Source organism: Papaver somniferum, chromosome 1 (assembly GCF_003573695.1).
Source record: "Papaver somniferum cultivar HN1 chromosome 1, ASM357369v1, whole genome shotgun sequence".
Classification (NCBI taxonomy): domain Eukaryota; kingdom Viridiplantae; phylum Streptophyta; class Magnoliopsida; order Ranunculales; family Papaveraceae; genus Papaver; species Papaver somniferum.
Window position 1 is genome coordinate 30,077,534 of NC_039358.1, and position 21,695 is coordinate 30,099,228.

Below are 21,695 nucleotides of genomic sequence, written 5' to 3' on the forward strand. Positions count from 1 at the left end.
ATATCTAAACAATCAAGAGCTAAGATTTATTTTTCTTAGCAGCAGAACCAGCCTGCGGAAGTCTTTCGGTTTTTCAAATAGACGCACCATCAGCCTGTCGAAGTCATTCGGTTTTCTAAATAGGCGGCGTGTCCAAATTTTTATCCAGCAGGTGTTCATGGCAAACACTACTGGCATGTATAATACCATGGTGGTTTCTTTTCCACTAAATTAGTATGTGAACTGTAATATTTTCTAACAGTGAGAACTACGGGTCGAGATATAATAAAAATAAATTTACTAATTACATATGATATACAGAATACCAATACCTACAACCGGCGATATGGCAAACAAAGGTGGATCAAATTAATCAACTAAAACAAAACTAATGATTTACAGAAGTATCCATAAATTATCCATAAATTGATCAATGTTTTCCACTTTTTCAGTAACGGCAACAATAGCTTTTCTCTTATCAGCCTACGTAATTTAGTAGTTTAAAATCCAAGCAAAAAATAACCTAGCTAAAAATTCATCGGTAACTATCTGATGATCTAGCCTTCCACGACATGATACACCAAGCAGGTAAACCATGTAAACAACATAGGTGAAGGGAAGGTACTGTGACCAATCTATATAACAAATGGTATCCATATTAAGTTATTATATAATTTTTGAATCCCCTAATTCAAAAATTGTCTAAGCATTGTGATATCTACAGGTGTAATTTATGAGTATCACTGGATCGGTTAATGGAATTCCATAACAACAGTAAATTAATTATAATATGGAATATCTTTGTAAACCAAGTGCAGAACATGTTTGTAAACCTGGTGAGGACACTTTGAGGTTGTGGAGCTGCTTCTTCTCCCTCTTCTTTGTATTCCTTTTATTTATCTTGTGCAACCACATTGCAAGGTTTTCATCATTTTCAGCTTTCTCATCTTTGCCTAAATCAGTTTCACAATTTGGAATTTCCCCATTAATTAGAATTGTGATATTGAAGCGAATTGTATCAATATTTGCTAAATTAGTCTTGTCGTTCTGTAAGTAAGAAAAAAGAAAATTGGTATATTAATTTGTGTCTCCAAAAAGATTATAGAACACCAAAATGTTAATCCAATATTCGTTGCCAAGTAGTAATGTAGACTAAGGCCCACGCAAGATTATATGTCTAGAACTTAAATCTTAGTGGTGATCGTTTGTATGCATGCTTAAGAGTCCACAGAAAGAAAGACAGTCAACAATCGAAGAACAAATCATTAAGGTTTTAATTTCCTAGTTCATAATGTAGGATTTTGTTGGGAAGGGTTTCATAATTTTGATGTTTTAATTGGTGCCTTGACCATCCTACATGTTTTTCTTCTTTAAATTACTCTAGACACATATATTGCATCAATCAATACACTCCTATTAAAAATTAAAATAAGCCCGATATGATTTGGTAAAGCTGGGCTTCGGCTTCGCCTCGCCTCTCCCAGTCTCGATATGATTTGGTAAAGCTCGGCATCGGCTTCGCCTCCCCCACCGATTTGATTTGGTAAAGCTCGACTTCGCCTCGCCCCAATTTGATCCCGATGCATTTTTGATTTGGTGTCGCCAAGTTTCTGCATAAAATTGGGACGCCTGAATTCGGCTTCGCTAACAGTCATCGTTACAATAAGCCATCCGACTCAAACCCTTAGTTCATTACACAAAACAACTTAATGTTCCAAGCATGAAACATGTACGTCCTTATTTGAAAAATTAGGTAAATACCATAACTACTTTTTAAAATTTAGATTATCATTATGAACTTAATTACATTATTGTGTTTGTTTAGCCAATTCATATGAAATGTTTTTAAACTCAGCTACATGTTAGTCCTTTTACACACTAATATCTAAACAATCAAGAGCTAAGATTTATTTTTCTTAGCAGCAGAACCAGCCTGCGGAAGTCTTTCGGTTTTTCAAATAGACGCACCATCAGCCTGTCGAAGTCATTCGGTTTTCTAAATAGGCGGCGTGTCCAAATTTTTATCCAGCAGGTGTTCATGGCAAACACTACTGGCATGTATAATACCATGGTGGTTTCTTTTCCACTAAATTAGTATGTGAACTGTAATATTTTCTAACAGTGAGAACTACGGGTCGAGATATAATAAAAATAAATTTACTAATTACATATGATATACAGAATACCAATACCTACAACCGGCGATATGGCAAACAAAGGTGGATCAAATTAATCAACTAAAACAAAACTAATGATTTACAGAAGTATCCATAAATTATCCATAAATTGATCAATGTTTTCCACTTTTTCAGTAACGGCAACAATAGCTTTTCTCTTATCAGCCTACGTAATTTAGTAGTTTAAAATCCAAGCAAAAAATAACCTAGCTAAAAATTCATCGGTAACTATCTGATGATCTAGCCTTCCACGACATGATACACCAAGCAGGTAAACCATGTAAACAACATAGGTGAAGGGAAGGTACTGTGACCAATCTATATAACAAATGGTATCCATATTAAGTTATTATATAATTTTTGAATCCCCTAATTCAAAAATTGTCTAAGCATTGTGATATCTACAGGTGTAATTTATGAGTATCACTGGATCGGTTAATGGAATTCCATAACAACAGTAAATTAATTATAATATGGAATATCTTTGTAAACCAAGTGCAGAACATGTTTGTAAACCTGGTGAGGACACTTTGAGGTTGTGGAGCTGCTTCTTCTCCCTCTTCTTTGTATTCCTTTTATTTATCTTGTGCAACCACATTGCAAGGTTTTCATCATTTTCAGCTTTCTCATCTTTGCCTAAATCAGTTTCACAATTTGGAATTTCCCCATTAATTAGAATTGTGATATTGAAGCGAATTGTATCAATATTTGCTAAATTAGTCTTGTCGTTCTGTAAGTAAGAAAAAAGAAAATTGGTATATTAATTTGTGTCTCCAAAAAGATTATAGAACACCAAAATGTTAATCCAATATTCGTTGCCAAGTAGTAATGTAGACTAAGGCCCACGCAAGATTATATGTCTAGAACTTAAATCTTAGTGGTGATCGTTTGTATGCATGCTTAAGAGTCCACAGAAAGAAAGACAGTCAACAATCGAAGAACAAATCATTAAGGTTTTAATTTCCTAGTTCATAATGTAGGATTTTGTTGGGAAGGGTTTCATAATTTTGATGTTTTAATTGGTGCCTTGACCATCCTACATGTTTTTCTTCTTTAAATTACTCTAGACACATATATTGCATCAATCAATACACTCCTATTAAAAATTAAAATAAGGAAATTTCAACACTATGTTAGTTTTGACGGTAGATTAATAATCACTATAATTTCATCCACCACCAAAATACAAACTAAATTGATCGCAAACTGAGGGACCCAAAAAAATTAAGCAAGAATACAGAGAGCCCTCATATTGGGAAGTGAACTCATTGGACAACAACTTTTAGAACGATTTAATTTATCCTTAGAAAAATAATGGGCTATCTAATATCAGGGTAATGTGAATGCTTCCAAAAAAAATTATCATGTTAATGTGAAAGCTTTCAACTTTATATATATATACAAACGTCAATACTGACCATTTTACACAGCTAAACATCACCTTGCAGCTTCCCAGTCCCACGCAACTCCAGTAAACTTTTCCCCACCAAATTCAGCACCTTTTGTGAAAATGTTTCCCCACCTAATGTACTCTCTGACTAACATGTGGCCTGTAATTGGACACAAAATGCATTAGATAAATATACTAATTCCATAAACTTCTGCCATAGTAATGAAGGTCAGAGAGTATAATATGGAGTAACAAAAACCAAATAAGTTAGATATAAAATGAATTATTGTTGACTAAAACCTGTCATAGTAACTCCATAAACTTCTGCTATTATAATCTACTTTATATACATAAAAATAAAAAGTTGCTTTGCTACTGGAGTTTATTTACAGATTTGGGTTCAAACAGAACCGGCGCAAGAAAATATTCAAAGGGTATCCAAATTCTTGATGTTGATGTTTTGTATAAACCTTGTTAATAAATAACAGTAGACACATACCTATAGCACCAGATCAACATGTTTAAATTCTGAGTAGTCCAGCTTGCGGCTTGCAAGTAAAAATTGAGAGAGCGTTGATCACCTTATCAGTTGTTATTTTTCCTCCGGAAAGTAGACCTATGTGATTTGCTGGCATACGCAGTATAAACCATGAGTATCTAAGGAGAATATCATAATGCTACAGTTACCACATCTAACTCAAATACAACATATACCACCCCTTCTACCAAGGTCAAAAACGACTTAATTTCAAAATGCTTATATTACACAGCCAAAACTCCACCCAAAGGTTTTTCATTTCAGCTGCCACTTCCGTTAAAATTATGGGTCGGATAAAACCATGAATGATATAGGTATATATTTGTTTTGAGCCGCTTAACCTCCATAACCACATCCATCACAGACACTGCCATCATATATATCATCAACCAATCACCACAATTTTTGTGTCAACAAATTTACCGAACAAAGTTTCATTATTAACCTCAATACACAGCTGCATTATTTGTTGCTTACAAATCTATCTATCCCCTAGTTTTCTAGGTATAATCTTGATTTTATGAATTAGGAACTAATTATTGCTAACATAGGTATATAATTTTATCGAACAATTGTGAAATGAAATGAGAACCTTCTATTGCTTGTGTACCCTAATACCAAACTCATGAGAATGAAGAGAAAAAATCCATGCTATGTACCTCATTGGTTCACGAAGGAATATTATCCATTAAGTGCATATATACCAATCCATACACCTCTTTGGGTTTACAGTATCCAGACAACCACCTTTTGTCGCGAATCAGTGCATAACTTCATGTGTTTTTCCAAGGCATAATATAATTAAGGAAACAAAGATCGTTATGTGCCACCGCTGAATAAGCAATGTCTACACATGCAAGTGTTAATATGTATAATGTGAATTTTTTCAAACCTTCTGGACAGTCTCTAACACATATTAAGCTGCAAGCCTGTTTGTCTGGCTTGTTTATCATGAAATCAAAACAATGCTTAGAGATAAAATCACATATCACAAAATTTACAGATAAATAAATAGTAAAGAGAAGCATACCTCAAACTTGTGACTCTAGTAGGAGTAAGGATGAAGAGTGATGCCTTCATTTCTATAACACCACCTGACTCACAAACCGCACCTTATTGTATTAAAGGGGTTTTAAACAAAGGTGCAGAATGCTGCGCATCCAAAGTAGTTTTAGTGATAATAAACATTTAGCTGAGTACACAAAAGATATCCCTTATTTACACACTGGTTGTAATGACTACCTATTTACAACATGTCGAGTCATAAGATAATTTGTGAGTACAGACAGCATCACCCAAGAAGATTTTTTTTTTCTATCATGTGTAAAAAAAAAAAAAAACATAACTTTAGGGTTTTTAGAGATCAGAAACCATCCTTACCAAGACATTGACTGAGCAAACAATTCAAAAAATAAAAAATCAAAACCCTTTGCTGCAATATTAATAACATACCACTAAAAATTGAAGAATCCTAATAATTATTAAACTTTGCATCAGAACACTCTTTGGAGTCCAAGTCATTTGATTAAGGTGACATTTGTGTTTCCTCCCCTACTTCTTCTGTACTTACCATTCATCTTTGAACAGAACCATGAACAAAAAAAAGGAACAAACATCATGAGCGATTTTAAACCTTGGGAAACCTTCAGCGTGTGACATCAAAAATTATAGAATCACCAATATCAAACCGTTCAAAAGAAGAACCCTAAAATCAACAGAGATGAATATACTTTCTTCAATGGAAATAAATATCACTAATAACGTCAAACCGTAAAAAGGAAGAACCATAACAGTAGGAAGAGAGAAGGAAAAATGTCACATGCAACCTTCACTACCGCCATTAATGGAACCTTAAACCTGTCTAAAAAAGGAGAACCCTAAATCAAACAGAAGAATTATGGCTGGTTTTAGGTTTTTTTTAGGTTTCCGCACATAAAATGTGTTCTTCAGTAAAAAAAACTAATGATGATTTGTTTTCCACAGAAGAAAACCTAGGTTTGTTCCTAGCGTTTTTTTTTTTTTTTTTTGGTTACTGGGATGATAAATATAAAAAAGCATATTTGTGAGAGGCAAGTTGTTTTTCTTTTCTTTGTATCATCATCTCCATGAAGAAAGCATATCGTAGGGTTTGTTTTTAGGGTTTGTTCTTTTTTTTTTTATGTTTTATGAGCGAAACAGAAAAGGGTTTGGTATGGGTTTTTTTTGGTTTTATGTTTTGCGCCTGGAATTTATATGGGAATTCCTCTTTTTTCTCTCCTTTGGGAAAAAGTGAACCGGAGCAATTCTGTAAGACGATGATGGTCACCGTTCAACGTGGAGCTTAACGAGCTTAGGATTTTAAAGGAGTTAGATATATGTATAGTCTCGTCATATACCTTCTATTATTTGAACATTAAAATCTTTTACTCTCTAATAGAATTGTTATTAATGGGGATTAATAGGATTTGAACATTCAACGGTTTTACTGAATACATTATGGGCACATATCACATTAAGAAGACGTGAACGCCTGAGACCACTGAATTTTCCCCCAACTACAACAGCCAAAGTCACGAAAAAAGCTTTGTGAAAGTTCAGCATTTAAATTACAATAAAAACTTTGAATGTGTCGCATCAATGTTGAATTTCGGGAGATAGTTTGAACTTAATGTTGAAATCCGGGAGATAGTTTGAATAAAATTTTCCATCACATGCTAAGACCCAATCGCCCGACAAGGTCTTTGTTCCGTAGTAAAATTTTCTTTCAGATGTGTCAACCACTGACTCTTTCTTATGCACAGTTTTCGTATAATGACCTACCATTTCCAAGAGTTCGCCATTCAAAGATATGGGGGAGGAATATTAGAGGCTCGGAGGTAAGAAAGTAGGTTGGAAAAGAAAATTCAGATACTAGAAACATTGAATTAATGCCTAGCATGAGATGTCACTAAATCAAACCCAAACACTTCATTCAGTGATTGCATCGAATGATCACATAAAGCAAACCGAAGTTTTTTAAAAAAAAAAATACAAAGAAAGAAAGAAAGAAAGAATTTTTCAAAATAATAAACAATAAAATAACATAAGAATGAAACAATAATATCCAAGACAGAACCCTAATAATGGATAATAGAACAGTACTTGAAAGATCTTTCCATTAAACAGCACATCATCTTTCTTGCTAGTACCTTCATCCGGATTTTTTTTATTCTTATTGCGCCGAGTTACACGACGTGCCCTTCGTTTACGGAGAAAGGATGAACGACATGAGAACACTCGAGAGGCTGGTAACAATAGCAATCTGGTGTATTCAAGATGAACCAACATTCAGGCCATCTGTGAAGAAGGTCAGGTCACACAGATGCTAGAAGGAGTTATTGAAGTTTCAGTGCCTCCATCCCCATATACATGTTCATAAATTTACACCCAGTTGCTCTAATTAAAATAAGATGCTTGATCAGGAAATGCTGCTACTGTGTTTCAGCAAGTACTTCTGTGTGGAAAAATCACCAGTTCTTGCATTGATAAGGAGAACAGCAGAACCTAAGAGGGATGTTTAGAATTCATATACGATATGTAACCACTGATAATTCTCCCACCTCCAGAGTTAAACACTTTTATATTGAATAACTGCAATTTCTCTCCGAAATGGAAATGACCGGCAACTTCCAATACTAAATGGAAATTAAAATTGAGTTTGAATATATTCTTGTGATCCTAGCTTTAGTTCGAGTTTTAGGCTGAGCAGAACCTCACCTTCTAAACAATTCAGTGATTCATCCCGCAGATATCAGCAACCGTTTTCCGTGCTTAAGCAGCTATGTTAAAGAGTATTATTCCGTGTATACGCACCTCGTAACAAGGGTATGAATACTAGTGCATCTTGATTTCTATGACTCGTTAATCAATATTATCACTCTAAGGCATTTCAGGACATGATTGCACACAGTGCAGTTTAGAACTCTTGTCTGAGTCGAATGTCCAGAGAGTCTGACTCAGATATGACCCGATCACGAGTATAATTTTTCAACTGAGTCACACAAAAAAAAACATTATTCAGTCTCATTCACGCACTGTTTTTAGGGTCTATTTGACAGATTCGAACTCGATGAGTCGCAAAGTAATAAAAGAGATCAAGGTTAAAAATGAGTCAGACTTCAAAGCATTCAGACATGTTCAAAGTTTTCCCTCCAGTCAGTCAACCGAAGTGGTTTCCAAATTCCAACCAAGGACAGGAACAATTTTTACGCCTTACCATGGCATTGATCGACTTGAGATTGAACTTTTAAATCTACGGATTGGAACAAGATTTCACTTAGAATGATGGGTAAGACGGTAAACAAATCTTCATGTCTTCATGAAGGGATTTGATGTTCACATCGAAACGGAGGAAACCTATTTTGTTGCATACTGAAATTTTTTTTGAGGCATACTAAATAATGCCAAAATAGGGTCACTAAATAAAAAATAACATCACCCCTTATCCACCCTTTTTAATAATGTCATAACTATCCTTACATAATTGGTGTTAATGATTATGATTTGATTTGATTAGCTAGGAATTTTAAGTATTGATTAAAAGTTATATTATTAGTGGTGAATTAGTAGATAAATCAAATTTATGTGAGAAAGTTGGGATTTTTGAGAGGAAGAAGAAGAAGTGAAAAAAAACTTGGGTTTTGAATTTTGAGATATTAGTGATTAGAAGTGACCAAAATGTGTGATTCAAATCATAGATAGACTTCTATACGAGGTTTAATTACTTTTTATAAGTTGAATCTGTCAAAAAATTTAATTTAAAAAACCCAGATCTACTGACAGATGAACAGTTCAGCTGATAACTTTTCAGCCGAACCTAGGTATATTTTCAAAAAACTGAGGTTCGGCTGAGAAGTTATCAACCAAACCTAGGTATATTTTCAAAAAACTAAGGTTCGGCTGAAAAGTTATCAGCCGAACTTCACTCTGTAACTGACGAATTTTGGTTCGGCTGATTCGAAGAAAATCTATCCAAGTCGCATTAGCCGAACATAGTGTTTCTCTAAATCATACACTAGGTTCGGCTCAAAATTGATACTCCAAGATCAGCCGAACTGATCTTCTGAAAACCTTAATTTCATCTTTGAAATCATATTTTATCGATCAAACAAAATAAAATCAATCAAAAACAAGACGGGTTTGTTACACATACATTCTAAAATACATCTGAGAGCAATTGAGATTTGGATTTCGCACTCCAACATCGCCCACTTCGATTCGTGTTTGCTTTGCTTGATCAATTTCTTGATTGAATTGGAATCCAAGATGTTTGAGTTTAAAGTTTATTTTGATTTTTGATTTTAGGTTTTTGAGGATAAGGGCACTCTAGTAATTTAAATTATTTAAGGATATATAGGTAATTACACTACCTTTAGACACCCCTTATAAACCCACCCTAGATGGTATAATGAATGAGTATGATAAGACCACGTTTTATGGAACATGTCAACGGTATTGACCCGATGCGTCACTCAGGCATATTTGGTATATATGATCCTTTATACAGGTTAAGTCTCTCAAGATTGTGGAAGCCACCCTGGCTAGCAAGTAAAGGGCGTAGCGAGCACACAAGTCCAATGGAGGCACAAGACATTGGATAAGCACATATTATTTATTATTAGAGATAATATATTTATTTAGGTATTTTATTATATTTTAAGTATTTAATTACGGGTCGCGAGTTATAACCCCAAAGGTGTCACTATCCATCCACAAAAAACCCATCCAAACAAAAGTGACACAAAACCCCAAATAACATTAACAGTCTAAACTACCCTTCCCCAAATTCAGCCCAAAAGAAACTAAAAAAAAAACTCGTTTATTGCTTTTCCACTTGCGTAACGGACAAAAAGAAAATAAAACTTCTGCTGAGTCTTCTCTAACTCCATCAAAAACCAGAAATCCCAGATCTGAAATTCAATCGAAGCGAAAATCATCCTCTGCTTCTCGATTTTACCTTCTTCTCTTCTTCTATGGTTACATACTTCAACCATTGAAGCAAATTCTGACCTAACTCGCTTAATTTGTGTGACCTAATTTGTCTAAAATTACAAAAAATGGTGAAGAAACGAAATCAACAGGAGAAAAAGAAAGATGAAAATCTAAAGAAAACTATGAAACCACCTCCCAAAGGTAAGAAATCGTATCAATTCTCCAATGGTTTATGTTTCACTTTTTTCAATTGAAGGTGAATCAAAAGATTATTAGGCTTAGGTTTCATTTGATTTTTTTGGGTTTTTTGTTTGCTTTTAAGTTTCGTTTTTTATGTTTAGGTTTCATTTGATTTCAATTGAAAACTAATTCACTGTTCAATTTTGGGTGTGTTTATTTCTTGTGTTTTCTGTTGGGCGTGTTTTTTTTTTTGATGAAACCAAATCTGGTTACATCATTTTCAGTTATTTGTGAATCCAAATTTCAGTTGTTGTTTGTTTGATGAAACCATATTTCAGTTGTTGTTTGTTTGATGTAACCATATTTGGTGTCGTCATTTTAAGTTATTAGTTTACTTCTAAATGTCAAAAAAAATCTTAAAGATTTGTCACTTGTAACCGTATGAATACGTTTTAAAGATGGAATCAGATTTGGTTTCATCATTTTTCAGTTATAGTTTCATCACTTTGTTGGTGCTTATGTTTACATGTGGCTTAACGACAGGGAAAAAAGAGAAACATATCCTTATAGGTGCTCTTTACATCATTTGTGTGCGCTAGCATCTGAAATAAAAACTTTGATACACAACAAAGAACTGCATATTAAGGCTCTGGTTTCATTTCCATTTTTAGTTAGTAGTTTCATTTGTTTTTTATCCTTATTGGTGTTTTCAATTAGTGTTGTCTTTGATGAAACCTGTTTCGGTTTCATCCTTTTTACCTTTAGTTCGCATATTGCTGGGACCAACTACTTTGTTGGTGTTTTCATTTGGCATTGTCTTTTGATGAAACAAATTTTGGTTTCATCATTTTCATTTAGTTAATGGTTTCTTTGATGAAACCAATTTTGGTTTTGTAAGTATTTTCATGTGCTTATGTATTATTTACGTCTTTCACAACAGGAAAAAAGAGATTTACAGAACCATATACAGGGAGTGTAGGAGATGCAATTACATGAAGAGCCCGTTGAAGGGAAAAATGAAGTCTGCTGAAGAGAAAACATGAGAGTAAAGTTGGCACTGAAAAATCATGATGACAAAAACATATCAATAAATACATGTAAATATCAACTAGTTGTAATTGCATTTTGCAATATTATATATTTCCTGTCAAAATGCTTATAATAGTTTCTGAAATATTTTAATTGCTTATGAATGGTTTCAATTGTTGAAGTCATTTTTTTGTCGAATTGATGCAGTTGTATGTTTGCTTTCAAACCAAACTTAAAAGAGATATAAAACTCATATATGAGATATGAACCATGTTTTGATGAAGTTTCAATTATGAGTCTGTGGTAGTTTATCTGTAGAGGAAACATCTGATGGTAAGAACACCTACCAGTAACTATATGTAAGAAAGTAATGTACAAATATAAGGTTCATACTGCAGATGAAACCAAAGAAACAAACAGTAAAAAATGATGAAACCAAAAAGGGTTCCACCGAAAAATGATGAAACTTATTTTGGTTCCAGTAAATTATAAAAGCCCGCTACTCCGATAAACTTAAGCCTACAAATTATAAAATCCTGAGTACCAACCAAAAGGAAAACATTTTCCTTTTCAAGACCACTTATGATGATGTTCATAAGGTATCCAGAACGTAAATCATCTTGTGGGGTCATGCCATTTACTTCACACCACACATTGTTTTGAACCCATCTTGTTCAAAAAATCTTTCATAACCATCATAGATTCGGCATCAGACAACTTCCCTTTAATACCGAATTTTTTTTGGGTAATACTTGATGAGCAACTTCTGCAACCACGGCAAGGGCATCACGCCATCTCACAGGCTTGAAGCATCCATCAGGACCATGAATCATGGGAACATTTGACCTCTGCCTTTTTAGTCCATCATAACAGAAATGTGTTTTGTCGGATATCCATCCCTTATTAATGTCCTGCAACAACAACATATATCCAATATTAAATAATAATATCTTTGCATGTCTGAAATATCTTTAGCAGGTAAATCCGAAACTTGGAAAAGATCAAAAAAAAGGATGACAAAAGCTAAAGGATGTGCAAGTTAACCTCATTCAATCGTGGAGTGATTCGCATGATCTCTGGACCTCGGCAATCAGTTCTGATGTTTGAACTGACAACATATGTAACATCAATACTCTCGGTCCCCAAAAAAAGGATGACAACATATGTAACATCAATTCTGGGGAAATTTATATTGTACTCTTGTTTGCCTTGGGAATTATCTAGCCAACGCGAACAAAAACAATACAACTTTTCCTGGTTTCTCAATGAAAACCAAAGAATTACACGCTCTAAATTGTGATTCCATCACTTCAGTAATTCAAACTAAGTGGATGATTTGAGGAAATACCTTCGCCGAATCGGATCTTGTTCTGCAAGAGTGTCTGAGATCGTTGAGCATAAACTGTCACTTTACAAATATCATAAGCAAAGCACTTGAGTCCTCTTTACAATAAAAATGTCAGTAACAAGATTTAGTTTCGTCGATAAAACCTCAAAAACAAAAAAAATCTTATGAAACAGAAACTTGTTTCAATATAAAATTATTTATCATCAACAATGTTGGTTTCATCGATAAAATTTCAAAAAATAAAAAAAATTAGATGAAAACCAAATTTGGTTTCACCAAAATTAGATGAAACCGAAATCGGTTTCATCGTAAATTTACTCTTGAATGTTTTAATTTTCCTTTTCCAACCGATAATGGTATCACCAAGTACGAATACTCTATATCAAGTTCTGGATGCAATGACACAACTTCAATGAACCTGCAATACCCTAACTATCATTTTCGAATTTTCTTCAATCTTATATCCTAATTCATGTCGAACCAACTTCTAATACTTCTTCCACCAGACCATCAATTTCGCCTTCAAAATCTTCTGTGAATATTTCTATGAGACCTTGATTCATTAGTTTTCTCAAATCATACTCTCTCTGTAACCAAACTCTAAATTATTGACACCCTCTTTTTCATCACATTAGATTGTAAAAACCCATCCAATTATTCAGTTTCATAGTTAAATTTACAGAAATCAACCATGAATTCAAAAACAAAACCCTAACTACTGCGAAATCTTAAACAAACAAATAGAATTTTCAAACCTCTAAAATCAGTTACAATTAAAACAAAATTAAACTATAGAGATACGAATTACAATGAAGAATTAAAGAGGTTTTAATGCACTAACCCCTTTTGAAGAACCACGGTCTAGATTTAACCCTCTTTCTCAATTATTACAGAGAAGAAAACCAAATTTTGAAGACGAAATTAATGTTGGTGGTAACGTAGGTGTTGCTGCTGGTGGTGACGGAGGTGTTGCTGCTGGTTTTCGTGGAGATATATTGTTACTGCTGGCGGTGATCGTGGGGAGAAGGAGACAAAAACGGAAGAAGAAGAAAAAAAGAAAGGAGAGAAGACGAAGAAGAAGAAAAATTCGTAAAAAAGGTATGTTTGTATTTTTTTTTTTAAGTTTCAAAAACTAAATTTATTCTTTATAATTTGAGCTGGGGTTTTTGAGCCACTTTTTAGTCAAACGGTTTTTATTTATTAAAAATAATATGACTGAATTTTTTGCACCACAAGTTTGGTCACCTTGGTGTTTTATGACTAGTTTTGATTTAATTATTTTATTTAGAATTTATATTTAATTAGAATAGTATTTTAGGAGTAGTATTTTTTCTTATTTTCCAAATAATGTAGCCTATAAATAGGCCTTATGAGTTGATTAATGATAAGAAGAGAATTATTAAGCAAATTGCTACCCCTTTGGTTTATTGGTTCCTCGAATCATGACCTTTTTGAGCTTGAACTGCTGGTCGTTGAATAAGAAACAAATCTTTTCTTATCAATTGGTATCAGAACAAGTTCGCTCCTATCCCAACTTCCACAATCATCATCAATCATCGTCACTACACCCATTACAATCATCTCCATCTTTCATCGTATTTAACAAAAGAAGAAAATTTTTTTGCTGAAGTTGCTTACACGTTCAAGTCAGAACAAGATATTGAGGACATCTCTAACTACGAAGTCCATATACTAGTGACATCATCGGTCTGTCTAAAGCATCGTCCATCAGTTACAAGGTTTTGTTGCGCCGGGGAAACATACAATTGAGGCTACATAATTGTTAGGTGAGGTGAGTTAACTTGCGCTCTACTTCCACCCACTTGCATTCATCCATCTGTTACAGTAAAAACATCCCGTCCTGTATCCAACACCTTAAGGTTGTTGGCCTCTTCCATCAATCATTAACCTCCACCAAACCCTATTTTATCGTCATAATTAACATCAGAAACCACACGTCTCTTTCCACGTAATATCTTTTATTCGATTGGTTACTGGGCCCAACAAACCATTATCTTTTATTACAAGCCCAGTTATCTCAACGGCTGCATCCTAGGCTATTACCCGTTGGTAAATGGTAACTATATACAAAGACGGCCGGTTACAGTTTCATCACGTATGTACCAGCACTCCAGTACAAAAAATTTGTTGTGTCACCAGTTTGATGGCAGAGATCCTGAAGGTTGGTCGTTTCAAGCACAATTAATTTTTGAATTTTGTAAAATTCCATCAAAAGATTTTGTGAAAATAGCTGGTGATCACCTTATTGGTAGTCCACTCAAATGGTATAAGTGGATGCAAGATTATATTTCAGGGTCTTGGAAGAATTTTTGTTTTTCTTTATTAAAGCGTTTCGGAAGTGATGATCCCTCTCTTGTGTCTGCTAACTTGTAACAAAATTTAGATGATAATCGTGTTTATTGGAGATCCGCATTCCAAGAATTTAAGGAGCGTGAAAGAGCTAAAGTTGTTAAACCACAAATAATTATATCTGATTATTCAATTATTGAAACTTCAACACCCAGTGAGCCGATTAAAATTTCAGATATGGTCAATGTTCCTCTGGAAGCTGTCGGAAAAGAAAAGCAGGTTATGGGTGCACCAAAACCGGACCTTGGGGGCAAGGTCTTATTTAAGGAGGGTGGAATGGTAAGATCACATGTGGAGCCAGTATCAATATATATAGTGGACTTTGAGGGCAAAGTCCCATTTAAGGAGGGTGGAATGATAAGACCACGTTTTATGGAACATGTCAACGGTGTTGACCCGATGCGTCACTCAGGCATATTTGGTATATATGATCCTTTATACGGGTTAAATCTCTCAAGATTGTGGAAGCCACCCTGGCTAGCAAGTAAAGGGCGTAGCGAGCACACAAGTCCAATGGAGGCACAAGGCATTGGATAAGCACAAATTTTTTATTATTAGAGATAATATATTTATTTAGGTATTTTATTATATTTTAAGTATTTAATTATTTTATTTAGAGTTTATATTTTTTTAGAATAGTATTTTAGGAGTAGTATTGTTTTCTTATTTTCCAAGTAATGTAGCCTATAAATAGGCCTTATGAGTTGATTAATGATAAGAAGAGAATTATTAAGAAAATTGCTACCCCTTTGGTTTATTGGTTCCTCGAATCATGACATTTTGAGCTTGAGTTGCTGGCCGTTGAATAAGAAACAAATCGTTTCTTATCAGAGTATGTCTAAAAAAAATGAGTATGCCTCAAAACAGGTTTCAAACCGAGAGCTTGGCTAGGAAGGAAAAAGGAAAAGAAACTGTTTGTACCATATAGTTCGGTATACGGCCCCCAAGTGCTTCAGACCAATAATACTACCCAAGATATGTATTGGACCCTTAGGTTGGGAATATAATTAAAGCCCATATAACATTTATCCTTATACACCTGGGGTGAGTATGGACCGATTTTCACCTCATCCGTATCCAATCTAATACTTTACAGATTTAAAATTTGGCATCTGTATCCAATCCAATATCCAATGGATCCACAATTGGACGGGTTAGATACAGATAATCCAATGGATTTGTTTTAGTCAAAATTTATAATAAAAAAACCAACACAACTGACTCCTTATAAAATCTACATATCCTGCATATTATACAAATACTACCTCTGTCCCACTGTTAGTTGACCTACTTTATAACTAATAGTGGGACGGAGAGAGTATAAAAATATCATGGACAACACCCCAAACAAACACCTTAAGAATTCTTAAATGATCCATAGTATATATTTTAGAACTACATATGAATGCCCTTATTTTAACGGATTTGGATGTCCAATGGATTTTAAGGTTGCATTCAGGCCCAATCCGTAATCCATTGGGTTTCAGAAATGCCATCCTTATTCAACTCATTAATGAGCGGTCTGGACATCCATCCGCAAAAGCACGGTTAGTCCCGGTTAAATCTACGGATATCAGACGAAATGCTCACCCTTATATACACCCAATAAGTTACGAATCCTTAAGAAACGTGAATCAGTTACTGATAAGACCAGATAAATTTTGAAAGCTAGAGGTTAAAGATCTCTAGAAAAAAGGGAATTGGTTTGAAACTGGAGAGCATTTGGTCAAAATACATAGTCAAAATGTATCCTAGATGAATATTGAACTAGACAAAATTCTTCTGTAACTATAAATAGAGGTGGAATTCCAACTGGAAAGATACACATATCTGATCCTTCTCTATCCTTAAAAACCTACTTATATCTCTTACTCACTGAGGCATCCGATTGTCTTTGCATGTACCTCCAATTTCATCCGCCAACAATTATTGAAGAGCAAAAGTTGATAAGGAACCAATTCACCAAATAGATGGAATTTTCTCATCTATCAGAAACGTATCACGACATATACTGTTGAATCATCTAACGACTACAACTTCATCTTCATATATATAAATATCGAGGATTAATTGTTGTACAAACACTTTTGCTACAACAAAAATAAATATGAAAGATCTTGTAATGTTTTTTTTAGTAGCTCATTTTAGTAGTTTGAGTGTTGATTTATGGAATAATTACTTATTAGTGAAGCGAAGATCATACTTGTTAGAGCATAGCTCGGTCGACCTCGCATGCATTGCTATATCAAGCATGTTTGTCAATGTTAGTAATCAAAACTATGGGTCTTGATTTCTAGTCTACATAGCTAAGTCTCGCACTAGGATAGAAAAGTGTAGTTGAGCTCAAGGACTTCATGGAGATTCATCATACAACGACGAATATCTACTCAAGGAACCGTGGAACTTCATAAAAAAAAAGGTATGTGGAGACTTGAACTTATCTATCACTCAAAAGTCTATTTATTCTATCTCCTACTTCTTATGAGATAAAAGTCGTATGCTATATAGACTGGATCATACACATTTGATATTTCGAGCTGAGTATACTCTACTTATCTATATCTCGAAATCATGTGTTGGTACAGCATTTCGCTTTAATCAAGTTTATCTTCACCTAATGACGAAAGTCACAATGTTTCAATCACTTTGAAAATCGCTTTGACGAGAAATAGTGTAACAACTATAAAACGTCCTTTAAGAATGTTTCAATGGTTGGAATGAGAGTTTAGGTCTATATAACCAATGATGGATATAAGCATTGTGTGGTAACACATATGTGCACAAGTCCTATTCCTTAATCCGAAGTTTACGAACTTTGTTGATTGATAGAAACCGGAGGAATTGGCTTTGCCAAGTCCGCGAACTCAGTTTGCGAACTCAGTCCGCGAACTGACGGAAGTTCTCTTACCGAGAATTTATGCTAGGATTTCCAAAAACTCGTTTGCGTGTTTAGTCTGCGAACCTAGTCCGTGAACTGGAGGAAGTCTCTTTGCCGAAATTTTCTGCTGAGTTTGGAAAACTCTGTCGGTTGCCTTAAGTCCGCGAACTTGTTTGCGAACTTGAGTGGGTTATGATATAAAGATGTGCTCTGAACATGAACCTTAAATTACTAAGGAATGCAGTATGCAAACCGTGGCTATAAAGTTCATGAGCCGATTCAAATCGAAACGAATCATCTTTGTTTCAGTTGTGTCTTGTGTAGTTGCATAAGATCTCATAGCAATTGAACAACTCTCTAACTAGTTCATTTGAGTCAATTGAACTAGTTATGGTGAAGAAGAACAAGGTTTAATATCAAATGCTCATATGGTTAACCTTTTGGGTTACTATGTTGAACCAACATACACGTACACGTTTGGGCACGGTTTTCACAAACCCAGTAAACGTATATCTCAAGTGTGTGTGACAAGCTAAGTTTTCGATCTAACGGTTGAGAAATATTAGCTTGAATCTAAATCATATTTTCATCTAACGGTGAATATTGATTATTTTTTACCTAAGGAAAAACCCTGATTTGAAGACTATATAAAGGAGACATCTAGCATTGGGAAAAACTAATCCCAACACGTCTGTGTGATACTAGTGCGCTCGATAGAGTCGATTCTCCTCTAACCTTTGGTTTTCTTCTCTAAAACCAGGTTAACGACTTAAAGACTTCATTAGGATTGTGAAGCCAGACCGATAATACTTTTATCGTAGTTGTGAGATCTGATCTTGCATCTTCTATCGTACGAGTAAAATCTTATTGATTGGCTTGAGATCGTGAGAGTTCTATGATAGGAAAGATAAAGAAGTCACAAACATCTTCGTCTCACTGTTTGTGATTCCTCGACGTCCTCTTGTTTATACAAGTAAGACCGTTGTAAGGTGATTGATTAATCTAGGCTGTTCTTCGGGAATATAAGACCGGATTATCAATTGGTTCATGTTCACCTTGATTTCATATCATAAGACGGAACAAAAGCCTAGGGTTCTTCTGTGGGAGACAGATTTATCCTTTGATAGACTTTTCTGTGTGAGACAGATTTGTTTATTATCAAGTCTCTGATTTTGGGTTGCAGCAACTCTTAGTTGTGGGTGAGATCATCTAAGGGAATCAAGTGCGCAGTGTCCTGCTTGGATCAGAGGCGTAGGGAGGACAACTGTACCTTGGATCAGTGGGAGACTGATTGAGGTTCAACTATAGTCCAGTCTGAAGTTAGCTTGTAGTAGTCTAGTGTCTATACCGGCTTAATACAGTGTGTATTCAATCTGGACTAGGTCCCGGGGTTTTTCTGCATTTGCGGTTTCCTCGTTAGCAAAAATTTTGGTGTCTGTGTTATTACATTTTCCGCATTATATTGTTTATCTTTATAATTGAAATAATACAGGTTGTGCGTTTGTGATCATCAATTGGAAATCCGACCTTTGGTTGTTGATTGATATTGATTGATCCTTGGACATTGGTCTTTGGTACCGTCCAAGTTATCTCTCTTTGATAAAGACTCGCAGATTTCCATTTGCTTGAGTAAAGATCAAATCGAGAGATTGAGATATAAACTCTTTGATATATCTTTTTATTGATTAAGTCTAATTGTCTAGTTGATTCTCATAAAAAGTATATTGGAGTTTGTCCATACAGATTGCTAATCGAAATATTGGATGGTGTTATTAGACCCCCGCTTTTCCAATACTAGTACTAACATTATTACAACACAAATTAAACTTGCATCATCTGCTCCCGTTTCCGATCTGCAGTGCACTCACCGATTTCGAGTCGAAAGTAATGTAAAGATGAAACTGAACATAAGCGCCAAGTTGAATTATCAATTTAAAATCTGAACTTTTATGTAAGCAATTATTCTTAAGTATTTCTTGGACTTGTATTATTCACTCAAAGATAACTGAGATAATTATTAGCACACACAAATACAATACATATGTAATCAACTTAAATCATTAAAATGCAACACTTGGGATACTTTGTTCATTTCTAAAGAAATTATCTGGGTCGACTTTAGTCTTCACGTATACCAATCTATCAAAGTTACCTTTGAAATACTTGGTGCCCCAAATCTTGGCTTGTGAGTAACTAGCTGTGCCATTTTTACTCGTTTGACCCAAATCAAGATCTCTATAATTCACATATGCTTCTCTTGGAGACTGGGAAACATAAGGAGTCATGAATTCATACATTTTTCTTAGGCGACTAATATACTCTTCAGATGATGCGTCTTGTTTTTCATTCCACGCAGCGAAGTAGAGAATCTTAAATAAAATTCCACTTCTATGTGGAAAAGGAGTTTCAGATTCTGCAATTTCGCTCATCTTTCCACCATATGGCGTTAAATTCATACCAGTTAGCTCATCGTTTAACAATCTTTCCCACATCAATTCTAGACCTGTATGTGAAATGGGTTGTCTTACATAATCAGATTTTCCCTTAAAGTATGACTTCACGGTTGACCTACCCCTTAAAATATCAATGGAACTGTTAGTAGGTAGGTTATCTAAGAAAAGTACAGACTGAATCCAACGCATTTCAATAAAATCACTGTTCTTCAAACCCAATTCTGGAAATGTCTCCTTCATCACAATTTTAAGCTTTTTAGCATCCCCAAGAAATAGGGACGTGAATGTTGCTCTAACAGTTTTTTCATCTTTTGGAGTAGCATTTGCTACACCTATCGAGACAAATATGGCAAGCTCCTGAGGAAGTCTATGTGCAATATCTTGCCACTTACGAACAAGTGAAGTTGCACCTTCTGCTAAGGTTCTGTCCACTCTGAAGACCGTTACCGTAGGTGGTACAGTTACTAATATTATCTTCCATGAAAGGACGATTCCATAACTACCTCCACCACCTCCTCTAATGGCCCAAAACAATCCTTCTCCCATGGATTTTCTATTAAGTATTCTACCATGCACATCCACTATTCTAGCATCAATGACATTATCACCTGATGTGCCATATTTCCTGAACATGGCCCCGTACCCCCCTCCACTAATTAACCCTCCAACACCTACCGTTGTGCAAACTGATGCAGGAAAACCGAGAATATTGCTTTTCTCCGCAATCTTATAGTAGAGTTCACCTGTAGTTGCGCCAGACTGAACCCAAGCTAGTTTATTCTCTAGATCCAAGTTGATTTCATGGAGATTGAACAAATCAACAATAATGAATGGGACATCTGATACATATGAAAGTCCTTCAAAGTCATGTCCTCCGCTTCGAACTTTCATCTGAATCCCGTGATTTCTAGAACAAATTACAGCGGTTTGAACATGTGATTCTTCCAAAGGTGTTAATATAAGGAAGGGTTTGGGAGTGGTTGATGAATTGAATCTTAACACTGAAATAATGGACTGCAATACAGATGTATAGTTAGCATTTTCCGGGGTGTAGATCGGTATGGAAGTGGTTTTAGAATGAAGGGAAATGCATGTAAGGAAATCTACATGCGTTATTGCCAACGCGTTCGAGAAGACAATGAAAGATAATAATATTGAAATGGGTAATAGTAAGAAAGATCTTAATGAAGTAGTACTTCTCATATTTGCTAGTTCAGGTTTTGTTGTTTACATGAATGAGAACTCATAAACAGATACCACATATATATATACATATAGTCTCATCATAAATCTTCTATTAATCGATGAAAGGATTTGAACATTCAAATCTCTCATAGACTTGCTATTAATGGGGATTAACAGGATTTGGACATTCAACAGTTCTACCGATACATTATGGGCATA

General features: G+C 34.7%; 1 protein-coding gene across 1 annotated transcript; it reads right to left on the reverse strand.

The window, feature by feature from the left end:
- Nucleotides 1-19,798: 19,798 nt before the first annotated feature.
- On the reverse strand, nt 19,799-21,508 carry LOC113326933 (berberine bridge enzyme-like 8). Its single transcript, XM_026574593.1, has one exon. It carries the CDS (start codon nt 21,492-21,494, stop codon nt 19,899-19,901), a length of 1,596 nt encoding a protein of 531 aa, XP_026430378.1. The 5' UTR covers nt 21,495-21,508; the 3' UTR covers nt 19,799-19,898.
- Between the last annotated feature and the right edge of the window lie 187 nt (nt 21,509-21,695).